The 23168-nt window shown below is 35.5% G+C and overlaps 1 protein-coding gene across 1 annotated transcript in view; it reads right to left on the bottom strand.

The window, feature by feature from the left end:
• Positions 1 to 7757: 7757 nt before the first annotated feature.
• LOC134789985 (lachesin-like) overlaps positions 7758 to 23168 on the bottom strand; it is a 110772-nt gene continuing 95361 nt past the window's right edge. The window contains exons 4-9 of the mRNA XM_063760724.1: positions 20670 to 20855; positions 17621 to 17813; positions 13264 to 13392; positions 9956 to 10075; positions 8981 to 9151; positions 7758 to 8093 (exon numbers count right to left, since the gene is read on the bottom strand). Coding sequence (XP_063616794.1) covers positions 7852 to 8093; positions 8981 to 9151; positions 9956 to 10075; positions 13264 to 13392; positions 17621 to 17813; positions 20670 to 20855 — 1041 coding nt within the window. The 3' untranslated portion in view covers positions 7758 to 7851. The remainder of the gene's footprint in view (positions 8094 to 8980; positions 9152 to 9955; positions 10076 to 13263; positions 13393 to 17620; positions 17814 to 20669; positions 20856 to 23168) is intronic.

Genomic DNA, 23168 nt, shown 5'->3' with positions numbered 1-23168 from the left:
TCAAGAGTATCTCCAGAATCGAATAAATGTCAAATTTGACAGGTTAGATTTTAAACATATCGTTATCGTATCTTGGTGACGTCTAAAAGATATCTAGTAGATGTCTATTTCAAAATCCGAATCGGGCCCATAGACTATGACAACTATGAAGTTGAATGTGATCAAAGTGAAATAGATTCTACATAGTTAGCTTTTCTGAATACCTGAAGTTTGAAACCCGGTAAGATACCTAATTATTTTCTTCTGGGTACATAATAGATGTCTCTTATGTTTATAAGTATAAGTACCTATTTATTATTAACACATTCAACACCAAGAACCCGACTGTCGGGTACACTATTCGTAGCGACTACGCGCTACATACGACGAAACCGTGGCTACGCGCTACGAGCGTAACCCGTAGCACTTAGTGGTATTGAATGTGTTAATATCGTTTTCAACACTAACCTTATTGAGCTTAATGTAGGACTAGGTCGTTTCAGCAAGATTGTTCCATAAAACTTATTTATTTAATTTAATTCTTGTTTAAACAATCTTAGTGTATATTTGAACAATCTTCACACAATTTGTGTGACCCAGTTTGCTGTTGAAGTTATTTATTTACTTTAATTCGGGGCTATGGGTTATCTTCAAGTGACCCGTTATTTCTTTCGCTCTCGATAAAGCTGAGTGGACATAAAAAGTCAAAGTCACGTAGGTTGTTTACGGACGCAATAAAAGATCGGTTGGTTAAAAATTAAACATCTTTCGGTTCTGTACATTAAAAAAGTCTATAATATCTATTAGTGTAAGTAGTAGCTACATAATCTATCATAAAAAAGTTTAAAGACTACTAGGAGTACTAGGGGTCTGAAAGTCTGAATTACATTTGACAGTGTAATCCAGTAGACATTGTTAAAAATATAATATGAAGTACATATTAAAAATATCTTGCTATAAAGCGTCAAGAGCAACCTTGAAGCTGCCTTGGGTACTTACTTCAAAATTACTTTGTATCAGTTTTTTTGCGTAAATGTAATAAAACTAATAATGTCCCCAAAAATCTACTGTAAACTCAAATAAAAATGTTTATATTCGTAAATATTACGTTTTTTACTTTGCAATATTAATTTTGGCGGGCAGTCGTAATAAACATTAAAGCTTTTCAGTTTTCATGATAAAGAAACATAAAATAAATACGTTCTTTATTTAGGTTCGTAGATTTATTGAGTTTTATTAAGTAGAACTAATGTTTAATTTTGTTTTGGTGTGTTTAAACTAACTTAAATATTGATTTAAACTTTCACGATTATTAAACATTATCAAACTAATGTACTGTAATGTGTGTAATGTAATGTAATGTATGTGTGTATGTGTATAATGTATTGTAATTATTATGTCATCGAAACGTCGGAGGTAAATTTTAAAACTTAAATACGCGATTAAGTCCCTTTGTGCAGTTTGATAAATTAAATATTCATCATTATGTTATTAGAAACATACAACCAAAAATTTTACATTTTAATTACAGTAACCTCTTTTAGACTGCAGTTAGAGAGTTATGATTGTAGAACGACTACAGTAGCCATTTGTAAAAAAGAGAGGTGGCTCTAACAATCTAAACTAAAGAAACAGTGTTTATTTGAAGCATTAGATTTTAAATATGTAATAATATTTTTTTATGATATTCTTATAAAAAACACGGCTTCACCCAAGATAAACTTAATTCATTGTTCCTCTCTGCTTTATCAAATCGCAGTTTACTATGCTTTGTTTGATGCTATTAATAACTATGCTTGAAAAAATTTCATATACTCAATTGTGGGTAGCATTGTTAACACTGATCATAGGTACCTCAAGTCTGTATTGTTATTAACACCGGCACGGTTGGTTACCTCTATAACTCGATTGATAGCAAGCACTTTGACACCGCGGCGGGCGGAGTGCTGCTCGCAGCCGCAATCAAATTAAATCCTAAAATTGCTACAAGCGCTATGCGACATGGCAAGTGTCCGGTACAGATTGCCTCGCTATTTAAACTATCTGCAGAACTGCGGTATTATTTTGATAATATTGTCTTCTGTTACCACGATTATTAAATGTAAATGAAACGGAAATATTAATGTGAGGTAATAGACTTCGAATTATTACGGGTTTGGTAATGGAGAATCGAGGCAAAGGAGTGTTTCATTCTAGGCGTGTATTATAATAGATTATTAACCAAAGGATGAAAGGCGCCTATTCTTGGCGAGATATTTTACGAAACATGACGTCAATTGATCGAGTCTAAACGGGTGCATTTCACCTTCATTCGCAATACGAGGAAAGTAAAAAACATGACTAAATATAAAATTTTATAATATTTTTTGAAGGTTCTTTCAGTTTAGGTAAAGGGATCGCTATTTACGGAATCAGGAGTAAAATATCAGAATGAAATTTATTATTGAAAAAAAATGCAACGTTGTCTCTTAGATGTCCTCTTCTTTTATGTAAACCAACTTATACACATCTTCCTCTTACTGTGAAAGAGGGTTTAGACTAAATTATACTCCCGTTAACTGTACTTACGATAAATTTAGAAAATAATAAATCCGCTTATCAGCTCCTGGAATACTATTTAGCAATATATGTTCCTAATCGTGAATTAATTGGACATTCAGCTCTTGAGCCGATACAATACGAGTCAAGTAGCTATTTCGTACGTCAGCTATAATCCCCCTTCGCTTCCCCTTGAATTATACGCCAATTTCCCGTCATAAGTAGAGAAAATCGAGTCTTGATTGCAGTCACGTAAAAACACTTGTTACTCGCGAACGACAGACGGCATCAATCACTCTGCTTTGCCATGTTTAGATTGGCCAAATTAAGGCCGTTTGTGAGAGCACCCGCCTCGAGGAAAAATAATGGCGATTATTCAACTCTTCTGTTCGCTACATTCGTTAGGATTGTTTGAGGAGTACACACGAACATGACACAGCGAATAAATCTTAACGGCAATTTTGACGACGGCTAATAGTCGGGTCCACACAGAGCGGGCATAAGCGCGAGGCACTTTCCTCGCGCACAAAATGGCCAGTGTAGACGTGCCTCAGCCGAGGCGGCGCGCACGATGCACGTCTACACTGGCCATTTTGTGCGCGAGGAAATCGCGCGTATTACTCTGTGTGAAAATATTTTATAAAAAGATCTTATTTTCTGATCAGTAGGTACTTATAGCGATTTACTTCTAATTATCTCTCATAAGGAGTACTCACCTATATCTAAAAACAGAATACATGCAAATATTATAAATAAAATCACGCAGTACCAGTGTTTTTGCGCATATTAAAAAAATATTATTAAATAGATATGGACATGTGATATATCCGATACCTATTGCAAATGTTCTTTTATTAACATTAAGCTCTCCAATTATGATTATTAATACGACTATGAAAGTGTTCACCAATTTTATTAACGCTAAAGTAATGATTTCTGGGATGGCGTACGTAATTTTATGTGGGTCAATCGTTCATACATTATGAAACGTGAAAAAGTTTCAGAGATAAAGTTTATCAAGAACGCAGCTGTACATTCAGGTCGAGGGTTGATGCACAGTTACACATTTAAACGGCGTATTTTCGCGTTTCAACGTGAATTCATATTTAACATAAACATAACAAGAAAATCTCAACGTGCATTATGATATGATGTCAAGGCTTTACAGTTAAATATAGGACTTACCCGAATTTCAGCCTTTATTTGATTCGAGGAAGTGACCTATGTTTGAGAAGAGATATATACCTCTAAAATACGAAAGTCAAACTTACGGCTCGATCCGGAAAATGAATTAGATTTCTACTAGACTTCAACAAGTTACGATACGGATAATTTAAAAATATTTGTAAGATAGATATGTCAAATTTGACTTTTCCTCGATTCTGGAGGTCCTCTTGAACGATTTCGACAAGTTATGACTTACTGCCGTATTCGAACTTCAAGATATTCACAAGAGACGACACGTACTAAATCCATTCTAGATACGTTATAGTTTAGATATCAACTAGTTTTCTTTTGCAGCGCAATTCGGGCAATCAATGTCACTTTTACGTCAGATAGAGTAAGATATCTATTAGATGTGAATTGGATCTCTAAGTCATATCCTGTGGAAATCGTTCTAGAGTATCTGCAGAATCGCGCAAATGTCAAATTTGACAGGTTAGATCTTAAACATATCGTTATCGTATCTTGGTGATGTCTAAAAGATATCTTATAGATGTCTATTTCAAAATCCGAATCGGGCCGTTAGATATTCAAGTCACATCTAGTCGATATCTAATGTAGATCTAGTTGATCTCTAAATCATCTCAAGATCTTGTGATTATCTCGAAATCCGAATAGGCTGTTAATTAAGAATATGAATATTAGCTTCTGGCACGATCAATCTAGGTTAATTTTACACAGAACATATATTATTTTATGCCAACGTTGTAACGTTTAATTATTTAAAATGTATTTAATTACTTAAATCTATTTAATTACTTAGTTAAATGAGCAATAGTAAAACGTATAAAGTGTATAAACCCCTTTATTTATTGTTCTTTACGTTATGTGGTTGAAGAAGAAGCGGCATCGGCCCCCTTTTTTAAATATCTATCGTTAAATTTAAATAATCAAAATTATTTACCAGTGGCGCTAGTGAGCACGTTGATGGGCTCTCAACCTGCTCTCAACATCCAGAAAATGACATGCGGCTCGATTCGGGAAATGAATTTGTAAATATGTATGCTTTTTTATGAAATAAACAGATATTTTTTTTTATTAGAGACTTACTAGATATGAAATAGTAAAGATATGTGACGTTCCACTGCAAAAGGTACCCTATGGCGGCTGGCGCCGCGATTCGGGAAATGAATTAGAGATTCACTAGATATGAAATAGTGAAGATATGTGACGTTCCACGGAAAAGGTACCTTGTGACGGCCGGCGCTTACATCGCATAGCGCCGCAATAATATTGGAGCGGCGTTAATAATAGCGTAAGCGCCAACCGCCATAAGGTACCTTTACCCGTGGGACGTCACATATCTTTACTATATCTTATCTAGTTAATCTTTAATTCATTTCCCGAAACGCACCGATGGGCTGATGAAAACATCTACACGGTGTTTTTATTGAATTCCGTTAACTTCGGCGTATGGCTAAGTACATTTAAGGAAACTAAGTAGCAAAGTTAATTTTCGTAGATAGGTACGTTGTCAACTCAATTTTCATCCCCATTGTGGTAGAATTGAAAAAAAATCTTAGTGGAGTGTTATGACACGAAGAAAAATTATTTCAATTTCAAGGACCTACTAGGCTGAGCGTTGTCTGCCAGTATCTGTAGGTATCTATAATTGAACTGTTAAATATATTTAGATTTTGAGTTTTTGACACCTTAATATAATGTAATAAAACACATTTCACTTACGGCTTTGATTTAATCATTTGTTTGCAACGATTAGGATGTAGACTTACATTGTTCATTTCAATTTATACATATCATATGTAGTTACACTATTTAATACTTAGCTCAGATGAATGCGCCCACAGTGAAGTTATCGTACTGCTACCAGCTTTGACTTATTACTGTTTTTAAACAGGAAATAATTCTATGTAAGATTTAACTGTCTCCATTTATATATTTACTAATAAATGTTTGTAATTTACATAAGCTGTCAACATTGCAACATGGCTAAGCGGCGGAAACAAAGAACATCCTGTATAAATCCAATACACTGACTTCAGCATTTGTATATTACAAAATCAAAATTAATGTCTGTATTATTTGAAAGTCTAAGATAATTGGGATCTTCTTTTATACCGGGTGTGGCCTGTAACATGAGCAAAAAAGTTAACTGTAGGCTGTACTCCTCATACTGATCAACATTTGTTCAGCGACTTTTAAAAATAACTTGTGCTTTGATTTTTAATACACTTTAAAGTTTATTCTAAGACGCAATGTATTGCGAATTTTGTTATGTTTAAGGCGTGACAAGCAACGTCAATCACAATGATATGGCGTGGCGATGGCGTCCATTGAAGATAATATTTATTTTGTATGAAAAATAGGTAGTCTAAATACTTCATAATTTTTAAAAGTTGTTGAACAAAAGTGTCACCGTTTGAGGAGTACAATCTATGTTTTAATTCTTTGCTCATGTTACAGGCCACACCCGGTATAAGTACTGTAAAATCACCCAACTAATATTTATAGTCCAAAATCTCCCAACGATGGCCCAAAACCAACTCGAGTACCTATCTTAGATTAGGAGAAACTACTATTTGAGTAAACCAATTCTAAGGCGAAATTTTTGGACTATAAAAAAGAATGGAAAGAATTGGACTATAGTTAGGAGGTTTGACTTTATGTATTTTACTGATGCACTTGACGTTGGGACATGCAAAGGGAGGTCCTATTTCTTAAAGGCAATGGTTATTTATTCGTCACAGATTTAAAAAAATCTTTTGTATTTTTATTTCCGAATTTTCCGATCACAATCCATTCTACTGCCGTCCGAAGTAGCGCAATTTAAAATGTATTCGGTAACATTTCTATCAGAACATTTCCTGACAATTATGTCATTTTCAAGAGTTGAACCGTTCTTAGGTGTATATGACACCGTTTAGGAAATATGTAAAATGATTCAAAAATGCCCATCGCTAGTCGCAACCGTTTTGTATAAGAATTTCTCTGTCAGCGCTGGAAGTCGCCAGCAACATGCTGAGATGGGGCCATTTCGTGACACTTTATTTTTCACTATGTTTTTTTCTTCTATGTATCTCTATTGTCTGTGTGTTTACGAATAAAAAACTATTCTATTCTATTCTATTTCTATTCTGTCGTCATTCTCACCGTCATCGTCAGTGTCTTGGATCCATACAGTAATTAGATAATTAGGTATAGGTACATTAATTACATTTCCGACAGTTATCTATTTAGATATTTAGTATTCTTGATTCAATTACGATATTTAACATTCCCAAAGTATATACAATCGAATTACATGAGTTCCATAAAAAATATTTATCAATCAAATTATAAACTCTACTTAAGATAATGTTTGCAATATACAAGGCCCAAGTTACATTAATTTATAAACTGCCTAAATTTACACTGCTCCTTTATATTATTTAACAAATATGTAGATATCTGAATAACTATTATAGACAACACTGTAGATATTACCTTAATGTAATTTATATACACATTAAAACTAGTTATTATCACGTTACATGCTGATGGAATTACGACACTGGTATGCAGCTTTTATTGTAAATACATTGTTCCAAAATAAAATACTTTTTATTGAAACTTAATTTAATCACAAAGCTGCGATGCACAATTTGCGCGAATTTTCTTCGTATTTTAATTACTGACCATTGCTCCATTTCGGTTGGTAGTGATGACTGATTTTTGAGTGTTATCTAGTGTATTAAATTAATCATACCCTGTTAATGTAAACTCAATTATACTGGTTCAAATAAATTTTACTTCTAAAATATTCTTCGTCGTTATTTCGTTATTTGTATTCGATTTGGCATTCTTATGTTTAATTATACCAAGGAAATCGTTTGTCATCGTTAAAGTAGTCCATTACCATACATACAGGTTTTTGAAAATATGGGCTTCCAAGATAGGAAAATTAAAGTGTCTATGAATTGCTTTTTAGTAACAGGTTATTTATATATATTAACAAAACATCGTAACGATCGCGATTAGCGCTTATCGTCGTAGGTCAAGACAAGAGAAAATTTCCAACATACGTTAACTATAATGTCTTATCGACGTCGATAAGTGATCAAATTCGCGACCCTTCTAGGCCTAAAAATAACACAGATACGCAACGCATAATTACAGCACTAGTGTTTCGAGTACAGTTAGGAAGACCGCTATCGTGAAAGCGGGTTTGGCCGCGTCGTTAGCCGCCGTAACGACCTTCCCGTCGTTTGCGTACCATTTGTTGGCCCGGTCGGGCACCCGGTTGCTCTTCTCGTCGTGTTCGTCGTCCTCGTAGACTTCTGTTCCGTAGTCGTCGTCGGGCACAATCCGCTCGTCCGGGTACTGGTACACGTGTCTGTCGTTTCCAGGTATTTCTGTGTACAATGTGTAATATACAGTTCGCGGAAAGGGTTACGAGCAAAGTTGGAAATTAAGAAATTGTATATGTGCAATTGGGCATATCAAAATGTAGAAAGATAACTATAACTATGACTATAACTATGCTGAACTTAAAGGTTATAATTTATGTATATGCTTTATAATAACTTGTATTATGTGCAATTGGGCATATCAAAATGTAGAAAGATAACTATGTATAACTATGACTATAACTATGCTGAACTTAAAGGTTATAATTTATGTAATAATAATGACATTTTTTTGTAATGGTCATAAAAAATAAAATAACACTCATACTGTGTCATAGTGGTCACATAAACATTAGTTGCACTGGCGGCGTTGTGTATCCAAATTAAACTACATGTTTTTTACCAGAACATTAATTACACATATGTTCAAGTAATCCTATTTCACGTTATAATTTATTAAGTAAATTAGGCTGCAAAGCCTATTATATTATATTATGTACATGCATAAAAATAATATTAACATAAAACATACATACTAAAAACATCATAATTTTTTCGGCTCACAGGTAAAGATGAAAGTTATACAGTTAAGTACTTGCACAGACAAGACATCCTCCAGACTGAGCAATAGTGGCTCTACCCCCTCTGCCACAAATACGGTAGTTTTACTCCATTTTCGAGTCGAAAGTGTCTTTGTGTGACGTCCGTGTCTTTGAACGGACCAATCACGGCACGGGACCTCGCTCACCTCGTCCCCCGCACCCCCGTATTTTTGGCAGCATCGGTTTCATGAAATAATTGCTCTAAACTCCGTCTAGAGGATTCCTAGTCTATGAGCACTTGAAACTGGGAAACGAGGAAAATCTCATTATAAAAACATTAAATGCACCTACCATATAATCTAATCTTGCTTTCCACATCGCCGAGCGAGTTCTTGGCAACGCAGATGTAACTACCCAGGTCGTCGCGTCGGATATTCTTGATGGTCATCGTCATCTCCGCCTCAAACATGGATTTCTGCCTCACCGCCATCTCATGGTGTTCCGAGGGTATTATCAACTCACCTGCGAAACAATTTATTGCTAAAACACCCGCCTTCAAATTCAATATTAGGATTTCACCTTGCGAAGTAGAAGTTTTATGAAAAATGTAAAAACTTGCTTCAGACACCTAGAAGTTTTATGGCTTTCTTGTAATTTGTTTTGCTTTAACGCCGTCTTGTCCGGTACCTTAAGAGAATTCCTGGTAGTTTGCGATTGTCTTTCGTAGATTTGACTACTTAATTAATAAGATACTGTCTATATTTTCGACATTCATTGAACAACACAACACCCGAGAACATTTTTAGAGTTTATTTTTTATGTTGTTACATTAACAGAGCTAACAATATATTGTTTATCTATTTTCGAAAGGGAATAAGGAGGAATAGGTTTTATATTTTTAGAATTAACTAATTAGTTAAAAGTGTTGGTAATCAGATCATTCTGACCTGGATAGTTCGGGCGATGTTCTCTGAATATTTTTTTAAAGAAAGCATAGGAAAACGTGGCTTATATCGACCCAGTTTTCAGTTTTAAAACTAGTAATGAAAAAAATATCTAAACTATTTTAAATAAATAAATGTGACATATGGGAACGAATAAACAAAGACAACATTTATTTTTTCGAAATGGCCGATATATAAATAAATAAAAATATCAAAACAAATGTACCTAATCTTGTAGTAAGATTAATTAAGCTTGTGTTTGGGTAGCAGACGACGATATATAAAATAAAAATAAAACTTAGAAAATACCTACTAAAAGATTCTATAGGCAAAAAAATTACCTAAAAATATATCTAAGTACATATATAGGCAAAATAGTTACCAGGGTCTTTAACCCAGTAGTTGATGGATTTGGGTGACGACTCCACGTAGCACTCAAGCGTGACGTCAGTGCCGAGCGGAGCGCCTACCAACTGGTTCGGCACTTGAATCACTGGGTGAACTGTATGACACAGGAAACATTGTATTAATGTGGATCAAGCTTTATTAAGGCAACCGAAATGGTGATTGTACAAACCTGCCAACGTATTTTGCTGAAGCGCTATACTGAAAACAACCCGTGGGGCGCACCTTTTTTATTATAGGCCCGTTACAAATGGACTAAATTCCAACTGTAGCTGGTATTGGAATTGCGCACTAACTATGAAGTTGGATATACAATTTACCAGTCTCGACCGTTAGTCAATATTCACAAATTTGTAATAGGGCACAAAAACACTTAAAGGGTTGAGAGAGAGAGAGAGAGAGAGAGAGGGAGAGGTATGTCAAGATTGTCGTTATACTACATAGCCTCTTTATCTAAGTCTGCGGTGGTGTGGTATTTATATTATGGCTCTCGTTACTCGAGGCATCATGCTCGGCGGGTGCTTGTAGACTAGTTAATCATCTCACATGTAGACTACGTTGATGAGTCTAATAAATAAGGGCACCATTATAAAATGTAGCAAGCATAATATTAGGTCATTACCTATGAAATTGGCGTTTTGTCCGGAGAATTTCAACGAAACACGAATTTCCATACAATTAATTTTGCGGATATTTTTTTGATGGCTAATTCAAACCAAACAAAATTTTTCCAGTAATTTTTGACACCTTTAAGGTATGTTTTCAATATCTCCATTTCTTGAAAATTGGTACCATTAGAAAAATATAAGTAATTTTAATACTCGAACCGACAGCACATGAAAAGACCTATTTTCAAGGCTTAATTCTGAACACTTAACAATAAAAAATAACAATTAATTGCTGTCAAGCAGTTTGGCGAAATCATATTGTAGTTTTATTGTAATTGTGTATGTACTTTTGTAAAAAAAAAAAAAAACTAGGATCAGACTTATATCTATGAACAAAAACGCCAATTTCATAGGTAAGGACCTAATATAAGTGTATTAGTGTTAAGAGCCCGTGCACCGTGAACGTGCACACTAGTGCCACTGCTAAATAATCGTGATTATTTAAATTCAACGAAAGATATTCAAAAAAGGGGGCCGCTACGTACTGTATTTTGTGTTTAAGTACCTTTTAAATACATCAGACTAGTTTTTATGTTGCTGGATTCGTCAATCTATGCGTCCAAAGTTAAAACGGCCGTTTTTGTTTTGAGTTCATAGATCGACGAATCCAGCAACATAAAAACTAGTCTGATGTATTCATTTTCAAAAGCTAAATCTATTTTTACAGTATGAGTTTGCTGTTATTTGAATACACATCTACAAGTAGATACAGATGAATAAAATAACAAAACAAATATAAATGTATTTTACAAGTCATTCTATTAATATTGATGAATATGCAATGTAATTTACGTAAATCATCAAATATACCTTTACTGTAATGTACCCATCGTATAGCACTTAATCACCAAGGTTTTGAATGAATATGAATAAAAAACACGGTTTAAATGATTTCATACAGTACAAAATACAAATTGAGTATTCACAGGTAAACCAAGCTTAATGACCGTTTAGTAAAAACGCCTAAAGCCTCGCGGTTTTCGACCTTTATGTAAATACCGTGTTCACTTAGGTTCGAGGTGCAATATAAATACTACATAAGGCTGTCTGACTCACGACGGGTAAGCTTCGAGCGATCGGCTGTTGTTTCTCTCGAACAGCAAACAATCTCGGCAATTGTTTGCCTTCGCCTGCAGTGTAAGCAAGTAGTCAATCGCTGAGAGAGTTTGTGGTCGAGAATGGTCTCAAGAAATGGTCATGTATTGACAAATCGAGGAATGGACTTTTGCTCAAAATTGGAATTGTATCGGAAAATGGACAAGGGTGCATTTTATCAAAAGATAACGGCAATTCTATTGTAAATAATAAAAAACGTTAACTCGCAATATTTTACTTTAGTCGCTTGAAAACTGTTTCATTGGCGGCGAGCGGCTGACTGATGATAAACTGCTGCTGACTGGTAAACAGATCGAGGCATGCTTAAGGCACACAAACATGTGCATATTTGACATATTTCGGTGTAGTTGTCAAAATATGAACGATGGTTCAATGGCCCCGTGGTTGAACCTAGCATACTACAGGATAGTAGACTATGAGAGTCCGCATTGAAGCTAGTAATTAAATAGTTTGATTTCTTGGATTTAACTGAAATATGTTAAGACTGGCGTTAGACGTACGTTTTATTCATCAGGAATAATTATTTAACGTATGGTAAAACTGAGAAGTCTAAGTTTAAAATATTCTCTTGATTTTTTATACTGATATATTGAACAGAAATAATAGAGCGTAATCCTACCTAATAGGTATTACGAATATTGCTTCTTAATCTTGTAAGAATTCACTAAGAATCATTTTCTTACATTTTTTCTTGATGAGTTAGATCGTAGTCACTCGCTTATGACTTACAGGCCTATTCGGATTTTGAGATAATTACAAGATCTTGAGACGATTTAGAGATCAACTAGATCTACATTAGATATCGACGATGTGACTTGGATATCTAAGTCATAACTTGTCGAAATCGTTCAAGAGGACCTCCAGAATCGCGGAAACGTCAAATTTGACATATCTATCTTCCAAATTACTTTAAATTATCCGTATCGTAACTTGTTGAAGTCTAGTAGAAATCTAATTCATTTTCCGAATCGAGCCGTTAATCTCCGTATGTGAGTCAGATGCCTTAGCTAGGTGAGCAGGTACTTACTTCACGTCGGTGCCTTGCGCAATCTCTATTTTGTACATTATTATCAAACCACTACTTTCCGCATTGGTAAGATGCACTGCACTAACATCATATCAAGATCCTATTTGTTAACTTGGATGCCCCTTCTAGTAGGTATCCATCGTAAGTCAATGTTCGTCCGTGCTACTTCTTAAGAATCATTTGTTACTTATAATCATAGATTCATGGATTATATAAGATAAGTAAAGTCTAAGACAAATCCTTGTCTAACAATTAAGTGAGCACAAATATATGGCGCCGCACAGCGCCATTTATTTCAGGTATTAAACTTGAGGCCCGATTATTTCTTTCTTAGACTTTACTCATCTCACACAGTCAATTAATCTTTGTTTATAATTATGAGTAATATAAAGTATCTTTTTATAGGTCTACATAATTCTTTCTCTTGAAAAGTTCATAAAAATAATAACAACCACAGCTAAAATATGAACTTACAGTGTACGCTGATGTGAATTCTCTTGCTGACCGTAGGTGGGACGCCATTGCCCGCGATGCACAAGTATGTCCCCATTTCCGAACGGGATATCTTCGTTAGCTTGAGTACCTCGCCGTTGTATGTGAGTACTGAGGAAATAGTAATAACAGTTAGTAAAAATTACATAATGGGAAAGACATATATTATATTATGTCCTTGTTAAAAAAACCGGTCAAGTGCGAGTTGGACTCGCGTTCCAAGGGTACCGTAGATTACTCAATTTTTAACAATGTATTTTTTATGTGGAACGTGAATGAAATGTCTTTAAAAAACCCGTAGGGGTCGGATCAAAATCTAAGTAATTAAGTCCGACTCACGCTTGACTGCATAGGTAAATAACTATTTTGTGTTTTTTTTTTCAAAATTTTAGGAGGGGGAGGGGAATGGTCGGACAGACATACAGACAGACGCACGAATGATCCTATAAGGGTTACGTTTGAGGTAGGTACTGACATTACTACAAACTTTACATTTCCTAAAATGTGACATGAAGTCCGTATTTTGGACTAAGAAAGTCAACAACTCTCCTCTTCATCGGGTTGGCCGGAAAAGTAAGGTAAAGTTGCATATCTCGTGCTACTGAAAATAATGGAAAAAGTTGCTGGGAAAAGAAATACTGGCGGTCGAAAGAAATGGTGTTTGCCGTAACCATCGGGAAAACACATTGTTACTGAATACTAAAAATTGTTGCACAAATAATTAATGATATCCATAATCTTACTAGACATAATTTATCAAATGAAATTGTAATAAGTATTGTATATTATAAGTACTATTTTAATTTAAAAATATTTATCAACGCTAAGCTTGATTGAATGGTTAAGTTTACGTAGGTAAAATTATGTCAAAAGGATTGTAAAAATTTCATAAAAAAATGTTTTGTGTATAAACCAGGACTTACGGCTCGATTCGGAAAATGAATTAGATTTCTACTAGACTTCAACAAGTTACGATACGTATAATTTAAAGATATTTGTAAGATAGATATGTCAAATTTGACGTTTCCGCGATTCTGGAGGTCCTCTTGAACGATTTCGACAAGTTATGACTTAGATATCCAAGTCACATCTAGTCGATATCTCGAAATCCGAATAGGCTTGTAAGTAGTGATGTACCGACTATTGATTTCCGCCGATAGTTTCGTATAAGTTCGGTTCAGGTGCACTTAAAAAAATCGTTTTACCCCTATCGTCGCGCTATTCATCTTCCTAAAGGCAAAAAAGGTGGTAAAGCAAAAAAATAAAAAAATAAACCTAAGGCTATATTTCATACGACAACCGGACAATCGGACATAAGAAAGCGACCACACTGTCAATAATTCGAAAAAAGTTTTCGTAGGCACCCTAAATATGAATTTGGGTAAAATAGGTGAAAAGCTAAGGTAAATATTTGCTGTTTATTTCTTTTTGCCCTGTTTTTCTGTCACTTATAAAGTGCCGACTAATCGGCCATTTTGGCCGACTAGTCGCCGACTAATCGCCGACTACAAATGAGGCCGGAGATGAGTCGGCGACTAGTCGGTACATCCCTACTTGTAAGTCAATCTCGAGCGGTGTCGTGTCTAGTGATAAATAATGGAGTTTTCGCGAAGCAATACTGTCAGTTCTGTACCGCGTACATGTGTTCTCGCGCAGACAGTGCTTGATTCTCTTTACTTTAAGCACAATAAATCATTGTTTAGCTTAAGTAATAGGCTGTCACTGTCTCGTACGCAACCTGCTTAAAATACTTGACGGAGATACCCTGCCTCAAGTAATTAGACGGAAAAACATAATTCAAAAGTTCCAACGGTTTCGATGGCGCTTCAATTTTTTTCAATTAACCATTAAAATGGTTTCAGAGTTCACACAATGAGACCTAGGACTCCATTCAGCACGGAACTCTACTAATTACGACAAACTTTAAACAATACTGGACGAAACTCATCCCGAGAATAGTCGCCGCGGTTCATTGTGCCATGAATGCGGCCACATAGACGTTTTATTATACATATTCCTGAAAAACAATGCACTACTTGCAGCTCGAATAAACAACGACAAATGAAATAATTTTGCGTGTTTTAATGGTATATTGATCATGCTGCGATTTTGTGAAACAAAATCTGTCATTCTTACTCTTGACTAGTTAATACAATATCTATAAATAGATATCAAATCGGAACCCTTGTGATACAGTTGGTATACTAACAGTGTACGCGGTTTTTCTTGTGTTTTTAGTCATTCTGGGTAACCAGAATTATGATTATAGGTATTAGGTATCGGATGACAAAATTACGAGTATTAACTATCTGAAAATTGATGAAAGTGATATTAACACTATGCTTGATCAATAGAAAGAACAATGCCATTACGCTTACCTATAAGCGTCCAGTGTCCACAGAGGTGTTAAATATTTAAATATATAGTTACCTATATATTTATTAACAAGTAGTAAGTTTTTAAAACAAACAGATTAGTTAGGGCTCAGGTAAGTTACATAAAAATCTGCATTAAAATTATGTTCGATTATATCTTACATAAGTACTAGATTTTCTCTCCTATATTTCAAAATTTTCACTGTAAGCACTACGCCGTATGTTTACCAAGCAGCAATTTATTTCCTTACATGTAATATTGTGCTCTCGCAGACTTCGTAATTTATGGTAACTATGTTAATATATGTATCAGTAATATGGATTGTGAGGTTGTCATCATATATGAGGTTTCAATTCAATTTATTATTCTGAGGTCGCATGCCCCAGTGTTGGTTTTATTGGGGATGTTTTCTGCTTATTTACGACGAGTCAGATTGCTTTTTTGGCACCAGTTATTTATGAATCGAAATCATTTCTAAAGGGAATCACTATCAGCGCTTTAGAAAAGCCCAATAACAAGTCTAGGTCATTTTAGTCAAATCAAAATTTCATGAACTTGATGAAACTAATTTCGTCATCGATTCCTTAAAAACATTGTGGCTACCAAACGAGTAACTATAATTAGGTACTCGATTCACATAATTTTACATTTTTTGAAATGGTGTTTATATGTATTTTAAGTACGTATCTCTTAACTATACATTCAGTTTATCTATTAGGTTTAAAATAAGGTCACCCGAGGCCGACTAGTCAAATAGATACCTAAAACGTTTCTTGGATGTTTAGCACATTAACTTATACCTACATAAATGTAACATAATACTGTTGTTTATTGAAAACAAACAGTTCTAGCAAAATAAATAAACTAAACATTAACATATATACTTACTTACTTATATAAAAATACGCTTAACCTGGCAATATCATTTGAATTTATTATTTCTTAGAACTCGTACACTGTGGATTAATGGTGTTTATCAGGAACGCTCGCATTAGGTGAAATTTGCGAAATATACAATGAGTAAGTACAACGGACATCGACATACTTTAGGGGAGACCGAGGTGAGTTGTGACAGAGGAGAGTTGTGACATTGTCGATTTTTTGGAATCTAATAACTGTTAGTGAGCTCGCAACAGTGTGCGTTTGTCAGCTCGCAACTTCAACGAACAAACGCGCGCTATTGCGACCTAGTTTTTAGTTAATAGATTCCAAAAAATCGACAACTCACCACGGTCTCCCCTAACGTAATCAATTGGGTAATATACTTTGTTCCCACGTTTCAGCCCACGGTTGTATTGTATTGCAGTATCTCATGGATATTGGTTTGGCTGATTTTATTAGCATCCAGACACTTTAATATCAATTTGTAAACATATTATTATACGTGCTGTTAACATTCTTTGTTTGTAGAGATAAAAATATCTGTATTTATTACAGTGACAAAAGTAGTTATCGTAAGATATTTGATCATATACATAGTTACCTTAATCAAAAACTTGAAAATTAAGACAAATTAGATCGCATTCTATTTAAACTAACTAAAGACAATAAGAAATGAATAGACAGTTAATATAACATAATATTTCTTGAACCAAGAGAAAATACCACAGTTTTAGCTTAGGACTACATAACTGAAATAACCTTCGTAAATCATAACGGGTAAGAACAGAATATTATCCGGAATATTCCGGTATTAAAATTCGATTCCTTTGAAAATTCGCTTTTGTGCCACATTTTCACTTAAATAAACTATAATCGCTAATATAATGTACTACTTTGTACGTACTGCAAAGAAACGAAATAAATCTAAATGTGATGTAGTAAAGTGAATTGAAAATCTATGTAGATAGCTTAGACCGATATCCATACCTAAACAAGAGGAGATAGCCACTCTTTCAATAGGGTTTTCACTTTACTTAAGAAGTAAGTAGTACTTAAATATACATCTCTAAAATGTAAATACCTTTAGTCTTAGACCCCGTATGGTCTCGCACTACGATTTCCTGGCCATCCTCGCGTTTCCACATCACCCGCGGCAGCGGCACCCCGCGAGCCTTGCACGCCACCCGGGCAGTGCCACCTTCCGGCACCATCGTGTCACCAGACGTCTCCTCTGGCACGAAGTCTGGCGGTATCACCACCTCTAGGAAGCCCATCTGTAAAGTGATTTGTGTTAGTTCAAATGTTACTGTAGCCGAACCACCAGTTACCACTTGACGTTTACGTCAGCGACTGCGTAAACTCGATCGCAGGCTATCTCGCTCGTACTGATTGGTGTGATGCAGTGGTGATGTATTATAGTTATACTACATGTAAGTTATTTTTATAGTAGAAAATACCCTACTTGAACAAAACATATGAGATGATTACTAAATATCGTATGGTTAGGCTGCGTTCCCACCGGAGATGTGCGAGGATGCGTAGCGAGGGATGTATTTGTTATTAATTAATGAAATATTGCCGACTACAGCTGCGCTGAGCGAGTATACGTATATCAAGTGATTCTATTGGTTCTTAACACACACATCTCTCGCTACTCATCCTCGCACATCTCTGATGGAGACAGCCTTAATTAACATATCGTAACAAATTGTCGCATTACTGATACTCATTTTTGAAAATAAAAATGTATGTAATGTATACTTATTATCTAATATTTAATGGAAAATGCTCGCTACAAGTGCCAAAGAGCCGTCATACACGACATTACGAGATACGAAATTCTTTTAAAGTAGGTAATGAGCATTGTATGTAGTAGTTAATGGACTTAACTGAGAGCACAGGCGTTTCCTTTGTGTACCTGCTTGCGCGCGCATGTTGATAATTAAGGCAAAATATAATGTTACTTCCAACTTGTAATTGGGGAAAGTCTATTCTCAGAATAAACATTACCCGCTTCGTACATAGGCATCAAAATATGGTTAATACTTATTTTACTACGTATAAACTCTCTTTACTACTTACTACATAGATATACTTCTCTCGCAACTTATTCCGCGTAAAAATCATTGAAGTGACTCCGTTTTCCATGTTAGTACCTTCTATACCTAGTAAGTTTCATCTTTCATCCCCCATTTCATCCCCTTAGGATATGATCCTGCAGTCACAATTAGCCGATTCTGACATACCGGACAGAGCTCTTCCCTCTCGTTAATAGACACCTAAACGATTCATGCATCGAAGCAAAATGATGAATAGCGAAAGAGACCCAATTTGCTCCACAGCGCTTGAATACGGCTTCATTTTCGCATTTTTGGAATATGAATTTCATGTTAAACTTCTGACGTTTATCAGTACCGTTTTACTCGTATACTCGTGCACCTACAAGTAGGCACTTGTATTAGAAGTACGGAAAGGAATATATTTCTGTCATATTACTCAAAATTCTTAATTCAGCGTTCAATCATATGTTTTTTTAGGGCTGGTGTTTTAAGTTGTATGTATTTAAACTTAAGTGAGTGATATGATGATTATATCCATTACAAGGGCACATAAAACTAGAGTCGGACCAAAAAAAAGTCTGCAGCGGATTTGATAGCCCACGCAGTGCAAGTGTCATTTATACGTCGTAATTTCATAGAAATTTGTCGTTTAAAATAACACTTTCACTGCGTGGGCTATCAAATCCGCTGCAGACGATTCTTGGTCTGACTTTAAAATCAAATCCCAATAGATGTAAGGTTATTTCTATTACCGTCGACTGCATAGACAGTGTATATTTTGAGATCTAACATTTATCCAACAAACAATCACAAAATGTTTTGAACAGACAAGCAGGGAACAGCCAAAATTTACTTGAATTGGCGGGTTTTAGTTAAAACATTAAAAAAAAACTTCGTTTTCGGTTGAACTTCAAAATAGCGATGTCGTCTCGAGAATATTTTTTTGATTTTTGCCCATAAATGTTGTTCAAAGTGTAAATTGGTAGCTTATATTAGTATGCAGTGAATTTGAGTCTGTGTGGAAAGAGAAGAGTCGTGAAATGTAAAGGCATTACATTCCACGACTCTTCTCATCCCGCACAGACTCTAATGTGGATGCGTGCACCAAAAGAAAAATTAGTCTTGAAACGCGTTTAACCACTCTTTAGTCAACACCCTATACCTAATCCATCGTGGCTATTAAAGTCCATCTTGATAGATGGACTTTAATAAATAAAATATATAACAATAATAAGCCCGCAGGGCAGCTTGTGGCGAGCTGTTGGGAAGTAACGACCCCACGGACCCGAGTGCTCCCGAGAGTCGGACAGGGTCTCCGTCTCCGGCGTGTCTTCGTCGGTCGGAGTGGACCCCAAGGGGACCCGCAGGACTCTCAGCTCTGGCTTGCCTTAATTGGCCGTCCAGAGAGGAGTCGTTAGAGCTATATGCTCCAGGGGTGGAAATGAAAGATGCATAAGACGCGAGTTGGCACAATGGCTGCTAACAGCCACTGGGTAGAAAGCGGCGTACACCTCTCGACACCCCTGAGCCGCTCACACCGATGTTGCTCCTGGTCGTCTTCGCGACGGCAGTTTCAGGGGCCCATCTAGTGCGCGGCAAGTCACCACCTGCCTCGATAACTTGTGTGAACATTGTTATGGCAGGTGTCCGTACGTCTTTGTAATAACCCAGTCTCATAGTCCACCCAAACTTCAATCCATAGACCGGTATACTGTTCTCTTTTTCTACAATAGTCCCAATGCCTGCTGAGACCGGTTCATGGGTGTCTATTGTAGCACCTGTGAACGGGTTCCAGCAGGCGTTCTACATGACATAAAAGCTCTCCAAGGGGCCTCTACGTGTTGGATCTGTGTCCCCACGCAAGCCTATCAAAAAGCCGGGATTATAGGCCCGTGATATCCAAGGAGATACAAATAATAATAATAATAAATAGATAATAGATAGTAAATGATTTTACTACAAGCAACTACCGAACAACATCATGTTCTACGAGCACACTTTTGACATTTGCAAAACCATCATAAGTTTGATGAAAACCCCTTTAAAAGAAGAAGAATATATATATCTTACTTGACTTTTCATAGGATCCGTGTTGATCTGACACATGTATTGGCCCCGATCTTCCTCTTGCACGCTCTTGATGTGCAGATACCACGTCGAGTGGTCCGCGTGCGACACGGACACGCGGGGATTGTGTGTGATCACGTGCTCGTGAATGGCTTGGATGGCTTTCGTGTCTGCTTTCACCCAGCCGACCTTAGATAACAACACAAATATTAAAATAGGATCAATGTGTATTGTGTACATGACCTACTCGCAGTGACATTGACGTATGTATATCTCAGGACGGGCCTTACGGGCACTAAAAATGGTACTAGTTCAGCGGTGTCACTCACGAATTCGAGCCAATCGTGTAGTCGAACGCAACTAGTTGCGAGCAATAGTGCGCGTGATGCGAACTCATCAACTAATCGCGTTGTAGCGGTGTCGCACCGTTGCATGTACTGGCCACATTCATACCTCATTCTTATTGCCCGTAAGTCCAGTCCTGAGATATACGTCCATGCGCAGCGACGATTCTAGTTCGTTGACTACGAGCCCCGGTGCACATGTTTTCGTCTAGACAGACCATTTTTTGAGGTTCTCGCGTTTGTACAAAAATAATGTTTTAGTTTAAAAATCACCAATATTTAATGCATAATACTAATGTAGTTTAATTTTATATGGTAATATTCTACAATAACTAAATCCAAATACAAGAAATACCGTTTGTACTGAAAGAAAAAAATTACGATTTTTTTTATTTGTTATTTGACGGGTAGGAATATAACAGATGTGAAAAGGGCTATTACTAGGGTAAGCAACACGGCTCTGCCAATGTACTGAAAATTTTGTTTCGAGCCCATGCATGCAGCAGTGCTGCAGGAGAGGACAATATGATTTGGACAAAGTTTTTGATAAGTACATTTTTTCAGCTATAAAAGTCTCATGCAATTTTATTATACGATCAAAATAAACTAGATTAACCATTACTATTATGGTTCCCATTACTGGGTCATTTTATGTTTATGTGCAAAATTTATTAGAATAAACACACTATTAGCCCTTGAGCACTTGCATCTGGGTAAAAAACTGTCTTTTTAAAATGGCTTATTTTGTATGGTTTTCAGAGAGAAAAGACACTCCTCATTTTTTCTAGTGATTTTTAGCAGCTAGTAGAGATTTAAAAGTTATTAGTAGTTAATTTATCTATACAAAATACCACTGTATTTGATGCAGCACTTATAACTTACAAACGAACTTTCTAAATAATTTAAATACTAATGTTTCTTTAAATTATTTTTAAACTTCGTTTGAATGTTATAAGTGCGGCGTGCTAAAATCTGAAACAAAATAAGTAGATATTTAAGTTCCAAAAATGTTTTACTTAAAACAGTTTTAATTACCTACTTATTGGAAATGAACTGCATAAATAATATTTCTTTTGAGCTGAAAACTTCTATCAATTGTTTTTTGAGGGAGCGAAAGAGGGACAGAGAGAATACGAACTACCTTAAAGTATTAGAATAATATAAGCAACCAAGATAGCATTAAAGTGTTCGAGGAAAGGAAATATATAATAATCCCGTAAAAATAGAACAAAGGCCTAATAAAACGTGCTAAGTGTAAAGCTGATGCAATATTAATTACATTATTCTAGTAGGTCAATCTATTTGTGACTTTCACATAGAGGATACAGATGCAGTAGTGCATAATTGTTTTCATGTTTTCCATCGTGTTTGTTGTTTGACATTTGACGTTTGTATCTGACCACAATCCGCTAACTCCAAAATTTGGCCAGCCGCCTTTAAAACACATTTTATGTTATCTTCCGGTTTTAAAATCTGTCAAACATGTGATTGTTGTGACAATTCAAATGGTATTGCTACTATGTTTCGCCGTTAAGGGCCACTTGCGCCAATCGGGGATAGCCACTAACTCTAGGTTAACCGGTTAAACCCGGAGTTATTAGTACAATTTAAACCTGTCTTAACGTTTAAATCCGAGTAGATTGAAAATGTTACATTCATTGCCACAAAAGGCAAAAGGATACCTAGTGTAATAATTTAAACCTTTTAATTATCATGTCACATATAAGTATGAAATAAATAAATAAATAATTTATTTAAGTATTTATTTATGAAATAAGGCTTAAGCATACTTAATGGCATATAGTTAATCCCGACAAAATATAGTTATTTAGTAGCTTTACACATTACTGTTTCATACCGGTGTGAAGTTAGCAGCCCAAAGTTAGCTGACCATGATAACCCGACCAAATTAAATCGTCTTATTAAAAATTGAAAATAAACAACGAAAACTATGTTGTTTAAGGAAAATAAGAACATAACAAGTGACACAAATGACAAATCTATCAAAATTGACCCACCAGAGACCAAAAACAACTTAAAATTTAAAGAAATGTAAAATTTAATTTTAGGCTGCTAACTTCACAAATGAATTATGAGTGTGAAATTATAAAGATCACACTTTTTTACTAATAACATTCAAAGCAGCATTACACGAGAT

This window comes from Cydia splendana, chromosome 4, assembly GCF_910591565.1.
Source record: "Cydia splendana chromosome 4, ilCydSple1.2, whole genome shotgun sequence".
NCBI lineage: Eukaryota > Metazoa > Arthropoda > Insecta > Lepidoptera > Tortricidae > Cydia > Cydia splendana.
The sequence above is the reverse complement of the archived record's forward strand: the minus strand, read 5'-3'. Positions and strand labels throughout refer to the sequence as shown.